The sequence below is a fragment of the Microtus pennsylvanicus genome, chromosome 5 (assembly GCF_037038515.1).
Source record: "Microtus pennsylvanicus isolate mMicPen1 chromosome 5, mMicPen1.hap1, whole genome shotgun sequence".
NCBI lineage: Eukaryota > Metazoa > Chordata > Mammalia > Rodentia > Cricetidae > Microtus > Microtus pennsylvanicus.
The window spans coordinates 122,053,475-122,075,412 of NC_134583.1; the positions used below are offsets into that span (position 1 = coordinate 122,053,475).

General features: G+C 46.9%; 1 protein-coding gene across 2 annotated transcripts in view; it reads left to right on the forward strand.

Annotated features, from left to right (window-relative positions):
• The window catches only part of Cnnm1 (cyclin and CBS domain divalent metal cation transport mediator 1), a 58,506-nt gene that overhangs the window by 28,300 nt on the left and 8,268 nt on the right, over positions 1 to 21,938 (forward strand). Inside the window, exons 4-8 of one of the 2 annotated variants that reach the window (XM_075974134.1) lie at positions 246 to 415; positions 2,094 to 2,193; positions 2,659 to 2,706; positions 6,677 to 6,739; positions 14,468 to 14,631. In XM_075974134.1, coding sequence (XP_075830249.1) covers positions 246 to 415; positions 2,094 to 2,193; positions 2,659 to 2,706; positions 6,677 to 6,739; positions 14,468 to 14,631 — 545 coding nt within the window. The remainder of the gene's footprint in view (positions 1 to 245; positions 416 to 2,093; positions 2,194 to 2,658; positions 2,707 to 6,676; positions 6,740 to 14,467; positions 14,632 to 21,938) is intronic. The other variant, XM_075974135.1, reaches the window with a different exon arrangement.

Consider the following 21,938-nt stretch of genomic DNA (forward strand, 5'->3'; position numbering starts at 1 on the left):
TCCCAAATGGTGACCTATTTTTCCTGAAATGCTAGTGAGGCCGCAGTCATCTCCAGAAGGCTCCAGGGTACACACTGGGGACTGAAATTCCTCAATCCAAGGAATTTGCAGAAGCCTGACCTCCTTAGGGTGCTTGTTCTAGATGAAGCCCCAGGTGCTGCACTTGCCTCCTCCCAGCGTTTGCTGCTGGAATGGGGGAGGTGTAGAAGCACTGACATCTACCACCAACTCCTGCTGCCTTCTAGAAGTGGAGCCCTTTAAGTCTCTCTACCTTTCGGAGAAGATCCTGCTCCGGCTACTGAAGCATCCCAACGTGATCCAGGAGCTGAAGTTTGACGAGAGAAATAAGAAAGCCCCAGAACATTACCTCTACCAGCGCAGCCGCCCCGTGGACTATTTTGTGTTGCTTTTACAGGTGGGTGCAAGGTCAGGGAACTTCCAAAGATCTACAGGGTAAAGGGGAATGACTGTGGCTGTCCCCTCTCAATGCAAGCTGCCTAGGGAGTGGTGCCAATGAGGTAGGTATCCTGCATTACACACAGGTAGGCCACGGGCATGAAAGAATGGTATCTTGGGAGTCATAGTTTCTTTGGTGGTCTTTCATCTGAGCACTCAGGCATGTTTGTGAGTCAGTGAGGGGTGTGTATATTCAGTCCGGCTTTCTGCTTCTGAACAGAAAGAGCCCTGTGGAATTCTGATATTTCCAGGGATCTGCTTGGGTATCAGTTGGCCTGAATCTCAGCTTCTCTGGTGTCCATGCTGGTCCTCGCTCTGCCTCCTGGAGCACGTGGAGCACATTCATTCACTGTGCTTCACTCTTTGTGGTCCCCTGAAACATCTCTCTCTGAAGAGGGCCAGGAAGGGAGGCAATGACTGCATGAAAGAAATCACACTTCCCCAGGACATTCATAAAGATACTCGCTGCCCTGGATATCTGATCAGGCCTATCTTAAGTAGGTATCAAAGCTGGGCATGGTTTCACAGGCCTGTAATTCCAGCACTCAAGAAGCAGAGGCAGGAGGATAGCTCTGGGTTTTAGGAAAGTTTGATCTACATACTGGGTTTGGGTTATGCAGAACCACTTGGCAAGAGCACAGCTGTGCCCTGTCTTGGTCCCCACCGTAAGCCCTGTCACTGGCTCCATGTCTCTTCCCAGTAGTGATGGGTTTAAGATCTCAGTGAAGATCTCATTAAGTTAGAAATAGCCTGTTTGTTACAGTCCACTTCAGTCTGTCCTTCCAGAATCGTGGTTTGTGTTATATATATCATTCCAAATAACCTCAATAAGGTGATTGTTCTTCCCCAAAATGTGGGGCCACGTTCTTCACTGTGAGAAATGGAGATGGATCCTGTTCTAGTGTGTGTGTGTATGTGTTGTTTATATAACAATATATCTTATTATAATGCAAGGACACATGCAAGCCTTCTTATGTTTAACAAAAAAATTTCAAATAGAACGCTGAAGGGAACAAAACGTGGAAAAAAGGTAGGCAGGCTCAGGAATTAAAAAGATTTGCCTTTAAAATGTCATCGTTTCCAATTGCTAACAAACCTTGGCCAAGCCAATTAACCTCTCTGAGCCTGAATCAATGCATCTGTCAAAGAGACATAAAAACATTACATATTCTGTGAAGCCGCGGGGCTGACAGAGAGCGTCCACACGGTGCACACAACAGTATCAAATGTGTGGATGTGGCTGTACACTCTCCTACTGATTGTCACTGTCGCCAACGATGAGTTCAACAAGATCAGATTCTGTCTCATCCAGGCTTGGAAATGGTCTCATCGGGACCAAGTCAGTGAAGCTGTTCACAGGGCTCCTGCTTAGCTGGTGCTTTAGACCTGTGTTCCGGAAAGACCGTGTGTCCGGAAAGCGTGGTTCTTGGTGCCCAGGTGCTTGCTACCCCAGGATTGACAGCAGCGAGTTCGCTGCAAAGGGCTTCTCAGGCGGGAGGTCCTGTCCTGTAAATCAGGGGGATGAATGCTGCCCTGTGAGAATGGGGGTCTTCTTGTCACACACAGAAAAGCACATGGGGTGTGAGCGGAAACGAACCCTGGACGTGCCCCTCACAGCCTCCGCACTCTTTCTCCAGGGTAAAGTGGAAGTGGAGGTTGGCAAGGAAGGCCTTCGCTTTGAGAACGGAGCCTTTACCTACTACGGCGTTCCTGCCATCATGACCTCGGCTTGCTCAGGTATTCCAGTCCCCAAGCCTGAGTTTATCAGGGTTTATCAGAGTTTATTACTGCTTCAGTGAGGATCACCAAGAAAAATCTAGGCTCAAGCCGTTGGCTCTTCTGACTCCTGTTAAAGACCCTCCGAATAAGCTGTTTAACTTCCTTGGATCTGGTTTCCTTCATGCCAGATGAACATAAAAATAACTTTCTAGTCAGGTTTTGTTTAGTTTTTTAAGTAAGAGGAAGAAAATTGAGTTGGGAGAGGAAAAAGCAATCACGTAGCAAGCGTTGGGGTGGAGAATGTATTCTTCAGTATGAAAAGACAAGTGGTTTCACTTTTTACCCCTCTCCCCTACCCCCCTGTTTGATTGCCTGATTTCCGCAGGGTTAATTGGTCCTGGGGTGGAGTGGAAGTGGAGATTCCCATAAGAAGTTATGTTTTTTGAATTACTTCTGAACCCCACTGCATCCTTCTGTCCTTAGATAATGACGTGCGGAAGGTTGGAAGTCTGGCCGGATCCTCTGTCTTTCGTATGTATCTCTCAAACCCCTTCCTGGTCTTCCCCATCATGGCCCTGCCTCAGCCCACTTTAGGACCCTGAGCCAAGCTATTTGAACATGGGCGGGGCTAACACAAGTGCTGGCAGCCTCTTTGCAATACTCTGCCAGGAACAGGGCCTCCCACCAGGTACCCACAGAGCATGGAGGCTTAAGTGGTGTGTGGCTGGAATGTGAGCTGTGGCTTCTCTGTTCACACCCAAGTGATAAAAGGAAGTAGAGGAGGGTAGGTGTGTGCTGTGGTTGCCAGCACCATGAGTTGCCACCTGCTAAGAAATGCATGCAGCGGATCTGTGTGCTCTGGCGATGGCTCAGTCTTCCCTTCCCTGCAGTGATCATTCATCCCTGGCCTTTACCTGGAATGCTGGGATTTTGTCCTCAATGTTTGTCCTCAGGGAACGTGGCTGTGGCATTCCGCGTTGTAAACTAAGGCTGGTGCAATCTGCTACTTAGCTACTGCTCTTTCCTTGCTTGCAACCTCTCCGGTTGGGGAGGAGGTGGCTGCCAGCTGGCCCTGCATGCTGCCCGGGGGTGGGGGCTGGCACAGGGCTGATGGCTGGCTTGATCTGCCCTTCTGTGCTGTACCTTCTTGCTGTTTTCTGTGCAGAGTTGGTGTGTTTGTGGGTAGAAGGCATGGCTTCTATTGTGATGTAAATGTGATCCAGCAAGAATTTTCTCTAGATTTCCTTTAAATTCATTGGTTAAATTTTGCACTGTGGTGGCCACTTTAATATCAAATGGGATATTTCCTTTCATCATAAAAGAGATTTCCAATAGTGTCATATATTGAAATTTATCAGAGGACTTTGGAGCTTGATATCCCAAGAACAGAGCAAGGTAGATGTCACTTCAAAATGAAAAACAGGGCTAGGCATATAGAGCAGTGGTCAAGTAGTTGTCTAGCATGGGCAGTGCCCTGAGTTCAAATCCCAGCACCACAAAAACAGGTAAATAAAAAAGTTTATTAATTAAGTTTTTAATAAGAAGAGGTAGAGAAGCAATTTGTTCCGTATCACCCAGCCAGCTGATGACTTACCTAGACAGGGCCACTCCTGTGTCCTGACTAGTTCTCACAGCACAATGGATAGAGTTTAGATCCATGTTTCGCAATGCAATTGCTGTATGGAAATGATAGAATAGCTTACTGTGTCATTTTAATTCCTAGCCCACCAGATGGCTGAAATGAAGTCTTAAGTATTTGCTCTCCCCAGGGACATAGAACTTGTATAAGGAGATCTGTTTAAAAAAAAAAAGGAAGGAAGGAAGGAAGGAAGGAAGGAAGGAAGGAAGGAAAAACTGATGTAGTATGGTATTTATGTCAGCCAATGACTGTCAAGCACAGTTGACAAAAAGAGATACCAGGGCTCAGTATAGAGAGGTGAACAGATGACAGACAGTTCCCAGGACCAGGAAAGGAGGTGCTCATGTGACACAGTAGAGGCTGTTCTAGCACCCTAAGATGTCACCTGGAAATGCTGACTCTGTTCCAGTTCTTCAAAAAGAGCCCTGAGAAAATCAAGAGAGAGCTTCATAAGTCTCCCCGCCCCTCTCCCCTCCCCTACGTCATATGATTTTTCTTTCAAAGAGGGCCAGCAGGACAGCTCAGCCGGGAGAGACACCTGCCACTAAGTCTGGTGGCTGAGTTTGGTCCCCAGAGCCCTCATTGAAAAATCCCTGACTTTTGCCCACATGTTGTGGCACACCACCCACCCACATACACACAAATAAATGCCAATAAATGTAAAAACAGTTTTGAGTAAGAAGGTGTTATCTGGCCTCCTCTGAGTCTAGTTCTGTCAAGAATCCTTCACTTTATCAGTGAAAAAAGAGTAAGCTTGCAATAGTTGCCTTTTTATGCATATTTTATTTTATTTTTTATTCTTATTATCATTTTTGGTTTTTCAAGACAGAGTTTCTCTGTGTAACAGCCGTAGCTGTCCTGGAAGTCACTTTGTAGACCAGGCTGGCCTCGAACTCGCAGAGATCCACCTGCCTCTGCCTCCTGAGTGCTGGGATTAAAGGCATGTGCCACCACCACTCGGCTATTTTATTAATTTTTTTAAGTCAATGTACAAAATAATGGGCTTTATCACGGCATCTTCATGTACATGAGTCATTATATTTTGTATTCAATTAACTAATCAAAGGGAAGCATTAAATTCTCTTTCCTTTCCCATGCTTCTGAGCCTTATCCATATTTATTCAAGAAAGATAAACATCATTGGCCAGTAGGGGAAAGAGCTTCTGTCCATCCTCCATCAAGTTCTTCCTCCTGAGTGAAGTACAGACTAACTGCAAAGTTCACCCATGCCCCATGGGTGTTCCCTAAGTTGGTGCTGAAGTCAAGGCTCAGGGGCACCCAGCTCCACTTTTTACTGACCAAGAACATCAGGGAGGAAACTCCTACAAGACCCTTACTCAGCCTTACTCAGTCATTGAGGTGGAAGTGAGCTGATGCATTTGTAGGGACACCTGTGACCTGTGCCTCAGAGTTGAACTTGAAGTTACGAAGAATTCTCCCGGGTGTTTCTGAGTGGAGCAGAGGGAGCCCAATCCACACTCTGCCCACCACCACCCCTCTTCTATGTAGCCTGACTAGCCTAGAACTTACTATGGAGATCAAAACTCACAAAGATCTGTGTGCCTCTGTCTCCTGAATGCTGGAATTAAAGGCATGCCATCGGGCCAGGCTCACACTCGATTCCTTGCCTTGATGTTGGTTGCCAGGAACCCCAGGAACCCATGGTGAGGGAGCCCGGTTTTCTAGAGGAGCCTCACAAGAGCTCAGGTAGAACAGGAGCACACAGAGGTAGGCAGTGGGGAGAACAGGCCTGCTTAGCAGAGTGGACATTAATTTAGAAAGAACTGGAGAATAGGGCTCTCTCATTCTAGTGTGTCTCAGAACAGAGGCCTGTCCAAACACTCGTTAACATCCTGTGACGGAACTAGTGGTTATCAGATAGGTTAAACAACAAGCAAACAAAAATCCCCGCCTTTTGGCCTGCATGGATAGGTAATTTCAGATCAAATCTGTGGTACAGAAGAGAAAGCTGCAGAAGCCGCCTGTTTTCAGTGTGCCTGCAGATCAGCTTCACTTGGGTCCTGGGAAGGGATTCTGAGAACAGCCAGCTAAGACAGACAGACATCCTGTGTAGAGCAGTGCATCAGGATTAATAGGTGGGAAGAATTGGAGCCCTGTACAGTCTGCTCCACCGAGGCCCGAGTGATGGCTGCCACCATTTCTGCCTCTGGGGAAAGAGAGAAGGGAGGAGAAGAGAGAAGAAGAGAGAGGTGCTTCGGAATGCTTGTGATTTCTAGGAAGTAACTGTGATCTGATCCATAAAGCTGACTCACAGTTGAACTACTAGAATCCTGCTCAGCCTTTGCCCGCAGCCTCTAGCCATGCCCGGGTCCTCACCAGCACTGTGCCATATAATATAGTGTCACCCCGTAGCCCAGGCGGGATCTAACCTCCTAGCGGATGCCCTCCCAAGAGCATGCACCTGGCTTCCTGACCTCTGAATGTCTGCCCAAGGGCTCCCCTGTATGAGCAGGCTACATGAGACAACTGGGAGAGCGGAGGTCAGGGGACCGTGCTGGGCTCTGGCAGATTTCCTGGAGGTGGGCACTCAGAGAAAAAGCTGCTTACGTGTTCCCTCCAAGGGCACTGGCTGTGCCAGTCACTGGCATCTGTGAGTCCCACTGAGATTATTGCATCCTTTCAGGGGACCTTCAGTTCATTTTATTTTGTCTCTCTGGAGGGTGACTTCGTAAACACACAATTCCTGTGCTTTCTGAAGCAAGGTTTACTTTTTGCCAAGAAATGTGGTATTGTGAAGAACCAGGGACAGACTGTCTCACCCATTTTGCTCTTTGTCTCTCTGCTTTTGTGTTTATCTTCCCCTTTGCTACTCACATGTCCTTGGCCCCCCCGACTCTTTAGTGCCCGTCTCTGTGTCTCGTACCTTCGCCTTCAGCAGAGGGGACTCTCTGGCAGGCTCCCCAGGTAAACATGCATGAGTATCTCGGGTCTCTGTAGATCCAGTGGGGTTAGCAGGAGGCATCTGATCTCCCTCCCTGTCCTACATGAGAGCTGGGCTCTGCCCACGGGGACTCCAATGACTAAAGCATAGCACATCGCACAGATAACACTCATTTGCATAGCAGGCTGGTCCAGTAGTATCAATTAGGAATTTTCCTGCCAGGATATATTTGTGTATGTGCATGGAATAATGGTTGCGGTGTGGACTAGTGTGGGTTCTTCCACATAATTTGACTCTGCAGAATGGAGGGATAAAAAGTACAGAAGGAGAAACATAGGAGGAAATGATGGAACGCTGTCCTACATCCCTACCACCTCTTTTTCTACCATGTAGTTAGCTAAGCTGCTAGCCCATCCCCCTCTTCCTAGCAATCTACTGAGGGATAGCTGCATTTCCTGTGGTTCTGCTCATGCAAAGGTGTTGTGAGTGGAGGGGGGCTTCCCCTACACAAAGGCTACTGTATGTAAAAATGCCCGCGTAGCTTTTGTTACATTTAACTCCTCGTGTTAATGAAATACAGTTTGATGACTTTCTTTTTAATCAAGTGAAGCCTAATAGAGTGCTCAGTAACCCAGTGACTGAGTTGGGTACAGTAAACCTGAATGATTAAATAGCTGTGTTTCTATCCTTTGTATCTCTAGAGTTGGTCTCTTAGTACCATGAAGTAAGAACCAGAGCGGGAATGTATTAGCTACAATTTCCTGCGGCTAAAAAGTCCAGTTTCCTGTGGTTTCTTCTTCTGTGGCTCCCTATCCACACCCACCATATCCTCCATGATCCAAAACCCAGTTATGTCTGGTCAGTTGACCTTCTGCATTGGAAAGACCATACCCTGAGACCTCAGATTCCATATTTACAACTTCAAACATAGTTATTTTAACTTCTCTCCCAAATCGCATTTTCCCATCTGGTTCCCATGTTTATCTGTTCAAGACAAGTTAACCACCTTCTCAAATTTCACCAAAGTTTTCCCTCTCTGTGGATGGTAATTTTCCACTAAGAAATGAAGTTCTTCTTTTGTGAGAGTTCATGCCTTCCCAACAGTTACAGGCTAGAACAGTCGATGGGAGACGCCAATCTGGTATCCACACCAGCTACGTGGTCTAACCCCACATGCCAGCAAAATTAGAAATGACCACATCATGAACCTTCAAATCTTGGAGAATGCCAAGAGTGCATTGTGACTGTGCTACGGAAACGGTGGGGGGGAGGGGTGCAAATTTTTACGAGATTTTAAATCAGAAGAATCAAAGTAGGCATATATTTTTCTTTTTAATTAAGCCTCAACTAGACAGACAACCCAGTAAGTTGTAATTTCCCAGCGTAAAGGATAGTGGGTAGTTCACCAATATTTATTATGAGAAACTTCGTGTAACCCAAAGTCAGAGAATAAACAGTCTTGATCTCTGTGTAGCCCTTCTCCCACCAGAGGCAGAACATCTCCTGCACATCTGGCTGATGTGTGCCCCAGAGAGCTCTTTCAACCTTCTCCCCATTCTCCATGACTATGGATGTTCAGTCCAACAGGAAACCACCAGTAAACGAGTTGAGAATGAGGCTATCCTTTTCCCAGTCTTGGTTCAGCTCTGCAGGGAGGACCAGTCATAGATGCAGCACGAGAAAGCAAGTAGCCAACATCTTCACCTTTTGCATGGTCCTCCATTCTTACTGCTGGTCTCTGTCCTTAGACAACCATTAGCCTCCACAATAACGGGGTGACGTCTCAGTACCCTTCACAACAACATGACCTCTGTCACTCTTATTTCTGACCCATTTTAGCAAAGAAGTCTGGGAGTTTTGTGGCAAGCCTAGGACTTTTCTCTCAAGAAGTCTTGGGTTCCTTCTGGTCCCAGTCTTGATTTCTGCTCAAGAAATAGGAACTTGTATACTTGTTAAGTAAGCCTTAACCTGTCTTTCATAGGGAAAAAGATCAGCCCTAGAAATTAACAAGTTTAAAAAGAAATCAGAGCACTGGAAAGGGAGGTCAAAGGTTAAGAGCACTTGCTGCTCTTGCAGAGGACCTAGATTGAATTTCCAGTACCCACATGGCAGTTCACAACCCTCTGTAACTCCAGGTACTGGGGATCCAGTGCCCTCTTCTGGTCTCCATTGGTACCAGACATTCTTTGTGGTGCACATATATACGTGCAAGCAAAACACTTGTACACATAAAAGTAAATTTTAAAAGTCAGGAGATTTCTAAAAAGAAATCATCATTTTATTTTACTCCCCACAGCCACTTTGGGAGGTGGGTAGAAATTATTATAGGGAAACAGAGACACACAAATTAAGCCATTTGGTCAGTCTTGTATGTGTAGTAAGTAGGTAGAGGGACAAGGCATCCAGGTCCCTGAATTCTGCTTTCTCTTGCCTGGGACAGATACTGCATCTCCACATGTGGGCATTTTGCGCCCCCTAGAGGACTTCAGTGTGTTTTCATTAGCCATGTTAATGAATATGGTGCTCGCACTGGACTGAGTCCAAGAGTCCTTGTACCAAATATTTCAAAAATATTGAGCATGTGATTGCAGATCATTCTCCATAGGGCATTTCTTTGAGTTTGGAGTAAGGAGGGCTTAGTGGTCCATGGATCACCTCCAGAATACACTGCAATTAGCTAACTTCGCAGGTGCTTTTGTTTAAAAATGGAGCTTCTCATTGGCCCCACTGCAGTTATCACTCCCTCCCACCAAATTCATTCCTTCATCCTTCTCCTGGTGGAGATAATATTGGCTTTCCCGTGGCAATCCTCCCAAGTCCACAAGAACACGGAGAAAGGGGAGAAGTCACAGCTGAGGCTTCAATGGTCTGTCTGTAATGTTCTTTGAGATCAAAGATGATGGCGTCTTCTCCCAGAATATACAAGGAGTCCCTAAAAATAATCTTTTGGCTTTGTACAATGTGGCAAGTGGAACTATTCCTTGGGGTTGGCGCTGGTGTAGTGAACATTTGGGAACCATTAAAGCTCCTTGAAACGTGAGCAAGTTCATCTGGGATCGTAACTGGGGCTGACTTGCAGAGTTCGCATGGGGCTTGACTGAGGGCTGGCTCTTGGCATTTGGTTGTCTGATGTTAGAAAACTACCAAAGGATGATGAATTTTAATAATCTTAGTTTGTGCTCTTATAAGCCTATGTAATTAAACCCCAGCCCACCCCCCCCATCCAATTTGGGAAACACAGATGGCCTGTGGTAGTAACCGTGACCAAAGGAAGCTGTTCCCCCTCAACCTTCTAGGATGATCCAAAAGATGTCGACAGGGAGGCCCAGAGCCCGTCTACTCTCCAAATCTTCATGCTCCCAAGGGGAGTCAAGCATCATACTTGTGAATTTTGAGTTTTGCTCCCTGAATAGGGTTGTGAAGGCTCCCTAAGTAAAAGTAGGTACGCGTGAAGCACCAGTCCCAGAACCGAGTGGCAGTCTTCAAGCCCAAATATTAGTGCAGAGTGAAGGGGTTCTGTCCAGCAGCAGCAGTTACTCTGGAAAACCTTCTTCTCCACCTCCCATCCTCCCCCAGTTTTATAGCAATATCTTTCCACCCAGCCTTGGGCACTCTAAACCGCTAGCTAGGACAGACGGCTCTTGCAGGGTGGCCACACACTGGCTGCAGGACGGTGGTCTGCCACAATCTTCCAGAGCAGTTAGTGGTGCGGAGTAGAAAACGGTGCCCCTTCCACCCAGTCGCCCCGGAGCCAGCTGTGGTATAATACCACAAGCAGGCCAAAGGCGTGCTGGCCACTTGGCCGCCTCCTGGTGGTGCCCTGTGCTGGGCAGTATTCAGTGCCGCTGTTTGATCTGCCGCTTTCCGACCCCCTCACACTGTACTCAGGATTTCCTGCATTGTTTCGTCCCCCAAGCTGTGCCTCTGTGCTCTTAGGAAATGCCACGGGGAATTAGACAACTTGAACTAGTTTGCCATGCTGCTGGGACACTCGTCTGTTACTGATTTCTTCTCTTTCTTTATTAAAAGCATTTCCATTTCCATTCCCCTGGCTCTGAAGCCTCAGAGTGTGTGTGTGTGCACAATTACCAAAATGCCGAGTCATCAGCATCCTACCTATTGAGGAATGTCAGGCTCGGGGACACTGGAACATCCATCTTACACAACGTTCAGTTGAACTGGGACTTTCTTTGTCACAAAATGAGGGTTCTTCTTTTTCCCTTAAAAATTCCTTTTACGAGACAATTGTATCTGTTGGTGTTTGAAAATCTTTGGGATTTTATAAAAAAAAATCCAATGGTGCATTTACTTTTTAAAAATTAAAAATATGTCCCTCCTTCAACACAACAACAAAGTATGTAACTGTGCTTGACCTGTAAGTCCCTGAGAGAAAGTAGGGTAACTCCTGACCCTAGATGCTCATGTATGGTGAGAGTTTCTGGGGAACCAGGATGTGGTGGTCGCCTCTATTGCCAACAAGGCACGGAGGTGATTCAGGCAGACGCTTCTGCAGATGGGAAAAGTTCAATAGATAAGATAGGTTCTGTTTCCTTGTCATTCTTTTCAAATATATATAGAAACATGGCCTGAGATAAGGATTCGGGGCAGAAACTTTGGGCTGTGAGACCCCTGTCTGGCCAGGAAAAAAACAGAAAATGCCGCAATACTGCCTCAGGGTAGCTGAAGTCACAGGTAGGATTCACATCTTCTCCCCCGACTTGTGCCTAAACTGAGTGGAAGCCAAGACCCACTGAGTCAGGGTTCAACTTTCCAGACCCTGATCGTATGCCAAAGAAGCTACCCTCCTGCAAGACTACCTGTTACCCCCACAACTGCCCCAGAGGACGGAGCTCTGGCTGTCAGCTGCCGCGCTGAATAGCTACGGATAGACTTAGCCCAGCCAGAACTCATCGCTTTAGGGACCAAGACCACAGTCTTATAATCCGCAGTCACTGGAGTGTCACTGTATCCTCCGTCACTGTCTTGTTGGCCCTAGTGGCTCTGGAGAGTCTGGTCCACCCACACCCGTGAATAGGCAACTTCCAGGGGACTGACTCCAAGACCGCCTGTAAACAGACAGGTAGAGTCCTGGTGTCCTTGGCCTCTCCCCTAAGCTGCTGACCAAGGCCTGAGGCTTCTTGGATTTAACTCCTTCTGGGTGTGTTTCTGGTGCCCTACTACCAACCGTAGCTTCTTAGAGGAGTTTTCCAGATGACTATAATTTACAGAAAAAAAGGCTTGGGGACTCCAAGACCATTTGGGAGCTCTAAAACCTCTTTTTTATACAGAATTTAGATTCTAAATTAAAACCGTTTCGAGGACTGCGAGGTCATATTTCTCCACTCTGCATTTATATTGAGTACCTGTCCTGGTCAGGCTCTGTTGGGTACTGATGACCAGGAAAGGGCAGGTCTCTACTCTCGCTAAATGTTGAGTTAGGCAGATCTAAAGAATGTGTAATTTTTGTGAAAGTGCTTTTTGAAGGACAGGAAAGGGATAGCCACAGTGAACGTGGAGGAGCTTCTCAGGGTGCCCAGATGAGGTCTTCAGAGAAGTAAGCCTCTTCAGTGACAGCTAGGGATTGAGAAGGAAGCAACCTCGGCAGGCTGGGCTGGGAACCAAGGGACTGGTGTCTTCTCAGTGAGAGACACCTATGTGGTTGAGGACACCAAGGAGGCCAGAGGCCAAGAGAGGAGAAGGTAGCCCAAGAGGAAATCAGTCAGGAAAGTGGGGATCAGCAAGCAGTCTGAGTTTATTCAGATAGAATCAGAAATGGATTATGGAAATGGATCTCAGTGGTCTCCTTTTATCCAGACTTCCTTTTTTTATGATTTCAGTCGCTGATGATAATCAAGATCCATAAATTATTAAATTGAAATATTTAGGAAATAGGGAATTCATAGTGTATAAACAACTTTTATTTTTGTGTGTATTATTATTCTGTTTTATTAGCTAATGCATAGTGGTAGATGATCTCTTATTTATAATTTAAAGTTTATCATATGTATGTAGGGAAACACAGCATATAAATTGGGTTTGTACAACTAGAGTTTTAAATACCTATAGGAGTCTTGGAATGCACCCCATAGATGGAAACCTGCTGTTTGAGGTTAGAAGTGAGGAGACCAGATTGTGACCCAAGCAACGGTGCTGGCAACTGTCCCTGACTAGAGAGAGAGAGAGCAGAGGATTGTTTGGGTTAGAGGCCAATGGCAGGTCTCAGTGTGGTCCTTAGTGAGCAGGGGAGTCCCAAGGCTGATTCCCAAGTTTCTTGGGGGAATCAAATGGCAAATCACAAGTAAATGGCATTTGCAGAGATAACTGAGATAAAAGTGAGATCCTCAGTTCTATAGTCATACAAAAGCAGGGATTATTGTGGTTCTAGAAAGTGTCCGATCTATATTTATTTTAATAGGTTCGCTATGTGGTTTGCCGAGCTGCGATGACTTGGCAAATACACTAATGGCCCAGCTCTGTGACTCATTCCAGTAGGTGCTGATCAGACATCCTGACTGACACAAGCATCATCTCAGGGGGCAGAATTAAATCACTAAGTTTCGCTCTGAGAAAAAAAAAATCTTTGAAAATTTTGAGTCTTCACTTGAGCTCTCTGAAGTACAACTGAGTCCTGAGACGCCTACAGCCTCTTTGGGCTCTGGGGAAGGTGTGCGGAATGGCATCGCTAGGGAAACAGAGGGATGAGAAGGGCTTTGTGTCCTCTCAGTAGGGTTGTCCCATGGCTGAGACAATGCTTACGGTCACATTCAGCTTCCTCATCCCTCTTGGTCCTAGGAGAGATAGCTCACTGTCCAAATGGCATAGTCAAAGAAGCTATGGAGACATTCGTGCCTTTGGCAGAAAGTCTGTGGATTATTCCGGGCTCCATTTATACCAGAATGAGCCTTTACATGACCCACATTTTCAAGGACCACTGTGGCTCTCCTCAGTGCTGCGTCTCTGTATGAGGCAAGACCTTCATGGAGTCGAAGGGAGTTAGGTCCTGCTACACATCTCAAACATGCAGAGTCCTAGAGCTGCACAACTAACCATCCCTGAAAGATACTGAATCCAGAAGTCCTAAGACCAGAGCATGGCTCACCCCACACAGCCCTATTCCTGCCACAAAACTCAAGGAGTTGAACCCTGCCTTGCAGGTTGTTATAAACAGCTGTGAGAGGCAAGGACAAAACAATGTAACTGCGTGTTAACATGCAATACAACTTTTAAGCATTTACCCTTATGGCTTGTGGACCTCTCTTTACACTCTTGGTCCAGGACCTGCCACTGTTGAGGCAGACCCAAGTTAGCGCTACTAAAATATGGCCATGGTGGTGACAGAAGACCCTGGTCTTTCTAAAAGGGTTTGTTATTGCACTGTGTGCAGTGCCTAGCCCCAATAGAGGGGTCTCTATTGTGCACCATGTACATAGCGCTATCCTTGTGTATTTGGGGGTCGTCCTGCACCTAACTTGAAGTTGAGCCAAGACAGCATCCCACCTCTGCCCACCATCTAGGGAAAGCAAGCACTTTGGCTTCCTCCCTGGGTCAGGTTGTGCCTCCCAGGAGGCGATACCAACAAGCCACTCCTTCCCTGGGCTCTAGTGGGGTGTGGGTCCCTGTCCTCGCAATGCCACCACTGCCTGGTAGTGCGTGGGACCTCTGTAAACAGCACCTCTTTCTCTCTTCCTCCTTCCTCTCATCCTTCCTCTTCTCTTCTCTCGCCCGCCCCCCCTCTTCCTCACCATCTGCAGTAAACCGGTCCCCTTCTCGCTGCAGCGGCTTGAATCGCTCCGAGTCTCCGAACCGAGAGCGCAGTGACTTTGGCGGGAGCAACACACAGCTGTACAGCAGCAGCAACAACCTCTACACACCTGACTACTCGGTGCACATCCTCAGCGATGTGCAGTTTGTGAAGGTAACTCCTCCAGGAGGGCAGCTGGCTGGGGGAGTGGGACAGACCTTTAGACGCATCCCATTCTCCAGTCCCAGTGTCACGGTGCGTGGCACTTCCTCCCTGGCTGTACCTGCTTTTAGTAAGCGTGATCGTTACTGTTCGTTGTTGTTGTTGATCATTTGACACAGTTAAGACTCCTGATCCTTTATTTCATGTGGAGACACTAAGGCACAAACTAAAGGGAGATGAGCTTGCCTGAGATCCATTTCTAGGCAGAACTGTCTCGATTGGACCCCTGCCGTTAGCACCAGAGAGATTCTATTCCTTTCTTTCAAGGTCAGTCGGCAAGGGATAAATAAATCAAGAGTACAGAAAAACCGTGATAATCTTCTACGACAGTATATTGACTTATATGATAATATTTCTAAGCCGTAATATGAAAATGGGTCACTGAAGAACCAGGCACTTAAGGAAAAGGCCTGGTGTCTCTTCAGATCTATCCTTAGGGTTGCAGTACTCAGGAGTCATTCAAATTTCCTCCCTTTCTCTTATTCTACTGAGTTTTTCTTTTCTTTTTCTTTCCTCTATTTTCTTCTCTCTTCTCTTCTAACATCCAGCAAACCATTATCAACATGGTGCTGACACCTTAGCTGGAGCCCCACTTACCCCAGTCCAATGAAACACCCAGCCAGTACACTTGGTAACTGCCAGGCACTGAAACCCCACAGTAGGAGAAGGTCATGTCCTCCTGCCCAAAGCACGGATTACTTCTGGGGTGTGCTGGCTGGTGCTACGTGCCAGGACTCTGCAGATACGTTAGTGATAGACAGTAGAAGTAACTGTGAAAAGAAGAAACCACTAGACATTACCAGCAGAGGGGCAGGGCTTGCCTGGTAGGCATGTGGTGGTTGGAATAGGAAGGGCCCCATAGACTCATGTGTTTGAATGCTTGGCACATAGGGAGTGGCTCTATTAAGAGGTGTGGCCTTGTTGGAGGAAGTGTGTCACTGTGGGGATGGCTTTAAAGTCTCAGATGCTCAAGCTAGGCCTGTGTGGCATTCACTTCTGCTGCCTGTGGATCAAGTGTAGACCTCGCAGCTCCTTCTCCAGCAGCCTGTCTGACCGCATGCCGCCATGCTTCTTCCCTCCATGGCGATAATGGACCCCGGAAACTGTAGCAGCCCCAATTAAAACCTTTCCTTTATAAAAGTTGCTACGGCCGTAGTGTCTCTTCACAGCCATAGAAACCCTAGCTAAGACACGGCAGGGTAAGGACGGCTGGGTGCAGAGCGGTCTGTGGGGGTCTTCACTGACTCCTTTGCCTGACTCACCCATTCAGCCTCACCACCATCCCCTCAGGTAGATTCTACCGCCATTCCCATTGTGCACACGACTTTGAGGCTTGAAGGCAAGACCATCTGGCTAAAAACCGATAGAGTCACACTTCAGAGCTGATGCTTCTGTCTGCTCCTGGAGTCCAAGCCCTGGAGTCACTGGGCTTCAGGGAGAATTGTGAAAAGTTCACCCAGGCAGAAGCAATCACGGCCCAGCTGAGCACCACCCGCAGGTGAGACTGGACCGCTGCCAGGCCTGAGAGCAGAGAGGCTCACCTCACTTCCTGTGGCATCCAGCCTGAGAGACCTCTCAGTGCTAATGCAGACCTTCCTCAGAGGTGGAGGAGGGTGGCAAGGGGGGCCGATGTGCTAGCTCTGCTCTTGGAGTATCGCCTCAGAATTTCAGGATGCCGTTTGTTGCTTGTGCTTAGCATTGATGAGCTGCTGCGACAGCTGTCTTTCTAGAGTTTATGTTCCAAAGCAGGGGTGAAGGAGACAGGTTAGTGTGTCATAAACCAGATAAGCTCAAGTGGTGTTGGCAGAGCCATGGCATAGAGACAGGGAGGGACAAGTCTGCTGCTTCCGAAGTGGCCCTCAGAGTGGGCTGAGGGAAGGACGCTTGCTGAGGGCTGACGAAGGAAGGAGAGCGAATGCTCAGAATAGAAACCACAGTGCTGGGGGGGTGGGGGGGTCAGAGATCTGGGCACTGGCCTGTGAAGAGCAGAGGCAGATGCGGGTGTGAGATGGGAATGGAGCATCAGAAGTAGAACCCCTGGGCCCTCTGGGGCAGCATATGGAATTTGGATTCTATTTTTAGCGCATTTGCCCCAGCAATTGTATAAAAAAAAAAAAAACCTATTAAGTAGGATTAACAGTTTTCTAAAGCCACGGGTTTAAAGAGTGTTTAATTGGCCGCCCTTCTCAATTTTAAAACGTTTGGATGGGGAAAAGGAAAGGAGAATCCTTCTCTCCCACCCCACCCCCCAACTTGGGTTTTCCTGTTCAACTCAGGAAGTCGATTCAGGCCGCCGTCACAAATCACCGTAGTATGTACAGCTTACATACTTTAGGCTAGCGGGTCCAGGGCCTGTAGAGCCAGTATGTGTGGAGGGCCCACTTCCTCACAGCCTTTGTGTCCTTTGTGTCCTCGGGTGTTAGAGACCAGAGAAAGGAGGCAAGCCCTTTAGAAGAGAAGTCACAGCGCCCACCACCCTTAAGACCCAAAGCCCTTGCCGGGCAGTGGTGGCGCACGCCTTTAATCTCAGCACTTGGGAGGCAGAGGCAGGCGGATCTCTGTGAGTTCGAGACCAGCCTGGTCTACAAGAGCTAGTTCCAGGACAGGCTCCAAAACCACAGAGAAACCCTGTCTCGAAAAACCAAAAAAAAAAAAAAAAAAAAAAGACCCAAAGCCCTTCCGAAGCCCTCCCACTGAATGCCTTCTCCTAGGGGATTAGGTTTTAGCGTAGAGCTTTTGGGCATTATACAGCACCATTTATGGCCGAAGTTCAAAAAGTCAGTGTACAGTTTGGTTTGCTGCTTTGGAGTGAAAAGTGAGTAAGATTATTTATCCATCGGGTTTAAATAAGGAGCTATGGGGAGCCGAGGGTCTTCGTCCTGACGAGATCACTTAGAGCAATCAGATATGGATGCAGCAGCTCCTCAGAGGAACGTGCTGAGAAGAGGCCCTCGGACGGAGGAAATCTGTGAAGGTTTCCCTAAAACTCGTTCCCATTCCTAGAACTAAGAAAACGGGACTTTCCACAAATAACAGGGAAAGCTTTTCCAACCTGAGAAGAGGGAGTGGAACCCCAAAGCCAAGGCCAATTCTCAGGAGAACTGAGAATTATATGTTCTTTTTGTTACATCAGAGGATTGTGTTTGGGTTCAAGCTGCCAGGAAATACCAAACAGAGTTCTTTTTTTTTTTTTTGTTTGTTTGGTTTGTTTTGCACCTAAACATTTTAAAATTGAAGATGTCTAATTGAAGCATTAGTCAAACTCTTTCCAAACCCGTGGCTTCAGTAAACATTTAGCTCTACCGAGGGGCACTTTTCAAATTCAAGACAATTGTGTTACGGTTTAGTTTTCTCATTTGCTGTGTGATGTAAGATTGTTCTTAAAATGTTGCTGAGGCAACTTTCCCCACCTTCCTCTTCCAGCTCTCACCTCTTTAACCAGGAGAGTCTCTGTGCTTTCCTACTTTATTTTGTAGTACTAAAGATTGGACATGGGCCTCAGACATCCCAGCGAAGTGCTCTGAGCCATATCGTCCCTGTGGAACGAAAGGGAACACCATACGGGGAAGGGCTTTCACGGGGCCCAAACCCCAGATGGTCCTCAGTCTTTGTCCAATAAACTCAAAGTTCAAGAAAAATATGATTTCAAGACAAGTTTAAAATGAGATAGAAAGGCACATCTTACTTTTTTTTTTTTGGAAAGATTTTTAAACAAAGCCATGACTCGTAGAAATTAATACATCATGAAGCCACCAATCCTTGTGAATTTTGTCTTGTTTTTTGGTTGGTGGCTTTGTTTTGTCTTGGGTTTTTATGTTTTGTTTAGTGTGTGTGTGTGTGTGTGTCTGTCTGTCTGTCTGTCTGTAATCTGTCTGTCTGTATTTCTGCCTGTCTGTCCTGTAGGCATCATTGTTAAGCTTATGTTTGACAGGTCCCTTACAGTGTGGGTTGTATGACTTTGATCACCATTACCATCTAGTGGTAAGATCACAAAATTGCAGGATCGTGTTTTGAAGGCTAATAAATCACAGGTTCAAAAAATGACAGACATCCAGAGCCTAAAGGTTCTCTTCTGGGTGCCTTGGCTGCCAAGTCAAGATTCCCCAAAGGGAAACCTTACCTTTGTTAGTTTCAAGATAATGATTTAGGAGCTTCTTAAATTATTGACTGGCCAAAGTATGAAAGGACAATCTAAACTCAAGTTACTGCTAAGATTACATGGCTACATTGCAGCAGGGAATGAGAGACAAGAAGAAAACATTGTCTTTTGAAAATTAGCTTGCTTAACTTCATCAGCCAATTATTGTGAATTTCTTGAGTATTAACAATGTTCTTTGGCTACTGTGCAGTGTGCTAAATATATTTGAATATAAGATACAAATATGGGGGCTGAAGAGATAGCACAGTGGTTAAGAGCACTGACTGCGCTCCCAGAGGACCTGGGTTCAATTCCCACCACCCACATGACAGCTCACAACCATCTGTAACTCCAGTTCCAGGGGATCTGACACCCTGTTCTGGCCTCCATGGACCCCAAACATATACATGCTGCACAAACATACACACAGGCAAAACACCCGGACACATAAAAAATTTTAAACTAAAAAAAATTCAAAATATAAGTATGTAAAATGTTTTATATAAAACAACCTTGCAAATAGATAAGAGGAGAAAAATAAGTTACATAGCAATGATCAGTGCAGGCACTAAACTACGTGGCGATAACAATGACCCGTGCAGGTACTAAACTACGTGGCAATAACAATAACCCGTGCAGGTACTAAACTATGTGGTGATAACAATGACCCGTGCAGGTACTAAACTACGTGACTTTTTTAAAGCACTATATTATCTGGACAATGTCTGGACCTTTAAAAACTGGGACGGAACCAGAGCCGGCTTAAGGCAGTGTCATGTGGGGCATGCCCACAAAGGCTATGGGAGGCTGCAGTGAAGCATGCTGGGAAAGGATCTGGCTGCCCCAGTTCTGGGCTGGTAGCGATGAGAACTGTTGACCCTCAAGGCCACATTGATAGAATTAGTTCACCTGTTTCTCTCTTGTTTGTTTTTCGGAGACAGGGTGTCACATGTAGCTCTGGTTGGCCTGTTTCTCATTTAACTCCTAAACAATATTTCTATTTAACAATAACATGCTAAATTGAAAAGTTGTCAGGGCCAGGAGTGTAACTCAGCTGCACCCTGTTTGCCTGGCATGTCCCAGGCCCTGGATCCACCCCCTAGCACTAATAACAAAACTTGCCCAAAGGGAAAGAAAGGACGAAAAGGGATATTTGAACCTGAGTCCATTCTTCAGAACAGAGTTTATGTCGACAGTTTCTCTTTTCTAATTTATTTAGATTTATTCATTTTATTCTATGTGTCTGAGTATTTTGTTCACATGTAGGTCTGTGTATGCCTGAGACTCAAACCCAGGTCCTCTGCAAGAACAATTGCTCCTAACTGCTAAGCCTTCTCTATAGTCCCTATGGAGACAGGTTTTTGTTTTGTTTTTTTAAGTGATGCGTTAGCACAGGGGTAGTTTAGGGTAGTTTAAAGTTTAATTCTTTTCTTAAAACAGTGTGAAAGCAAGAGGTAACCAGTCAATGGCACCGTCCCTTTTAACAGCCACCCACTGGCATGCAGACCCTCCCCCAAACTCTACCCTTTACCCAGCACCTAGGGCCAAGCACTCCCTCCAACACACACACCACCGTGCTTCTCCTAATGTCCAGTCCTGGCTGCAGCTGTCTGAATCTTCTTTCCAGCAGGCTTCTTAGTTAGGGTTCTATTGCTGTGATGAAACACCATGACCAAAGCAACTTAGGGAGCAAAAAGGTTCATTTGGCTCACACTTCCACATCACTGTTCATCATCAAAGGAAGTCTTCAGGACAGGACCTCAAACAGGGCAGGGACCTGGAGGCAGGAGCTGACACAGAGGCCCTGGAGGGGTGCAACTTACTGCCTTGCTTCCCATGGCTTGGTCAACCTGCTTTCTTATAGAACCCTGAACCGCCACCAGCCCAGAGGTGGCCCTGGCCTGCAATTGGCCGGGCTCTCCCCCATCAATCACTAATTAATAAAATGCCCTACAGGCTTGCCTACAGCACAACCCTAGGGAGGCATTTTCTCAACGGAGGCTCCCTCCTCTGCAATGACTCTAGCCTGTGTTAAGTTGACAAACACAGCCAGGACAGTGGGACCAACAAGTGGGGGTTTAACACGGTGACTGCTTCCAATGACAGGGAACTTGGTATCTCACTGGAGGGCTCCCTCCCTTAGAGTTGTTATCAAGCGGTCATTAATTCCTATATCGTTCTTTCCCCCACAGTGGTGTCTGAAGCGTAGCTCAGCGCAGGGGCAACAGGGCAGAAGCCTCCTACGTATAAAAAAGTGTTAAAGGAAAATGGAGCATTTTACAACAGTTTCACTCCCAAAAGGCATCTAGCTTGGGGGACACAACCATCCACCTGGCAGATGGGAGTCCTGAGCCAGCAGATCCAGTCCAAAGTCAAACCCAACATTATCTCCTTTCTCCTGCTTTTCCGCGATCGCTGTAGCTTTTCCTGTCCATTTTCCTGATCCTTCCACGGCCTCTCCCTGGCATCTGCCTCCGGCTGTTGTCCTCTTTGGCTGTGTCTTCTTACTGAAGGCTTTACCAAGCTTCTAGACTTGTCTCTCTAACACCACCGGTCACACAGACTCTGGGGACAGAGGGCCACTGCCCCTCCTCCTCCCCCACACCATGGCATGCTGTGGAGAGTTTAGAAGGAGAGAGCTGGTGAATATGACACCTGTCTTTGAAATGTATGCCTCATACAAAGTCAGATTGAGAGATGTATGTGGGCGTGTGATAAATAGTCATATGGAATGGTTGCATAATGCATGAGCTCATATTATCTCTGTTCTCCAGGCATGCTCTACAAACTCAGAGGGGCTAGTGATCTGGCTAGTGTTACCCAGCTCAAAAGTGACAAAACCAAGGCTTGAGTCATGGGTGCTGAGCAGCAGGCCCTGAGTTTCCTGTTGTACTTTCTGGGTAAAGGATGACTTTGCCTTATTTGATTAAACTAGAAGACAAGTCTAAATTAATATTTTGAGGAACACAGCGGGGGGCTGGAACGATGGCTCAACAGTTGAGAGTGCTTGCTGCTTTTCAGTGAACCTGGTTTCCGGCACCTTTGTGGAGCAGCTCACAACAGCCTGTAAGTGCAGCTCCAGCAGATTTGTACCCTCGTCAGACCTCTGAAGGTGTGCACG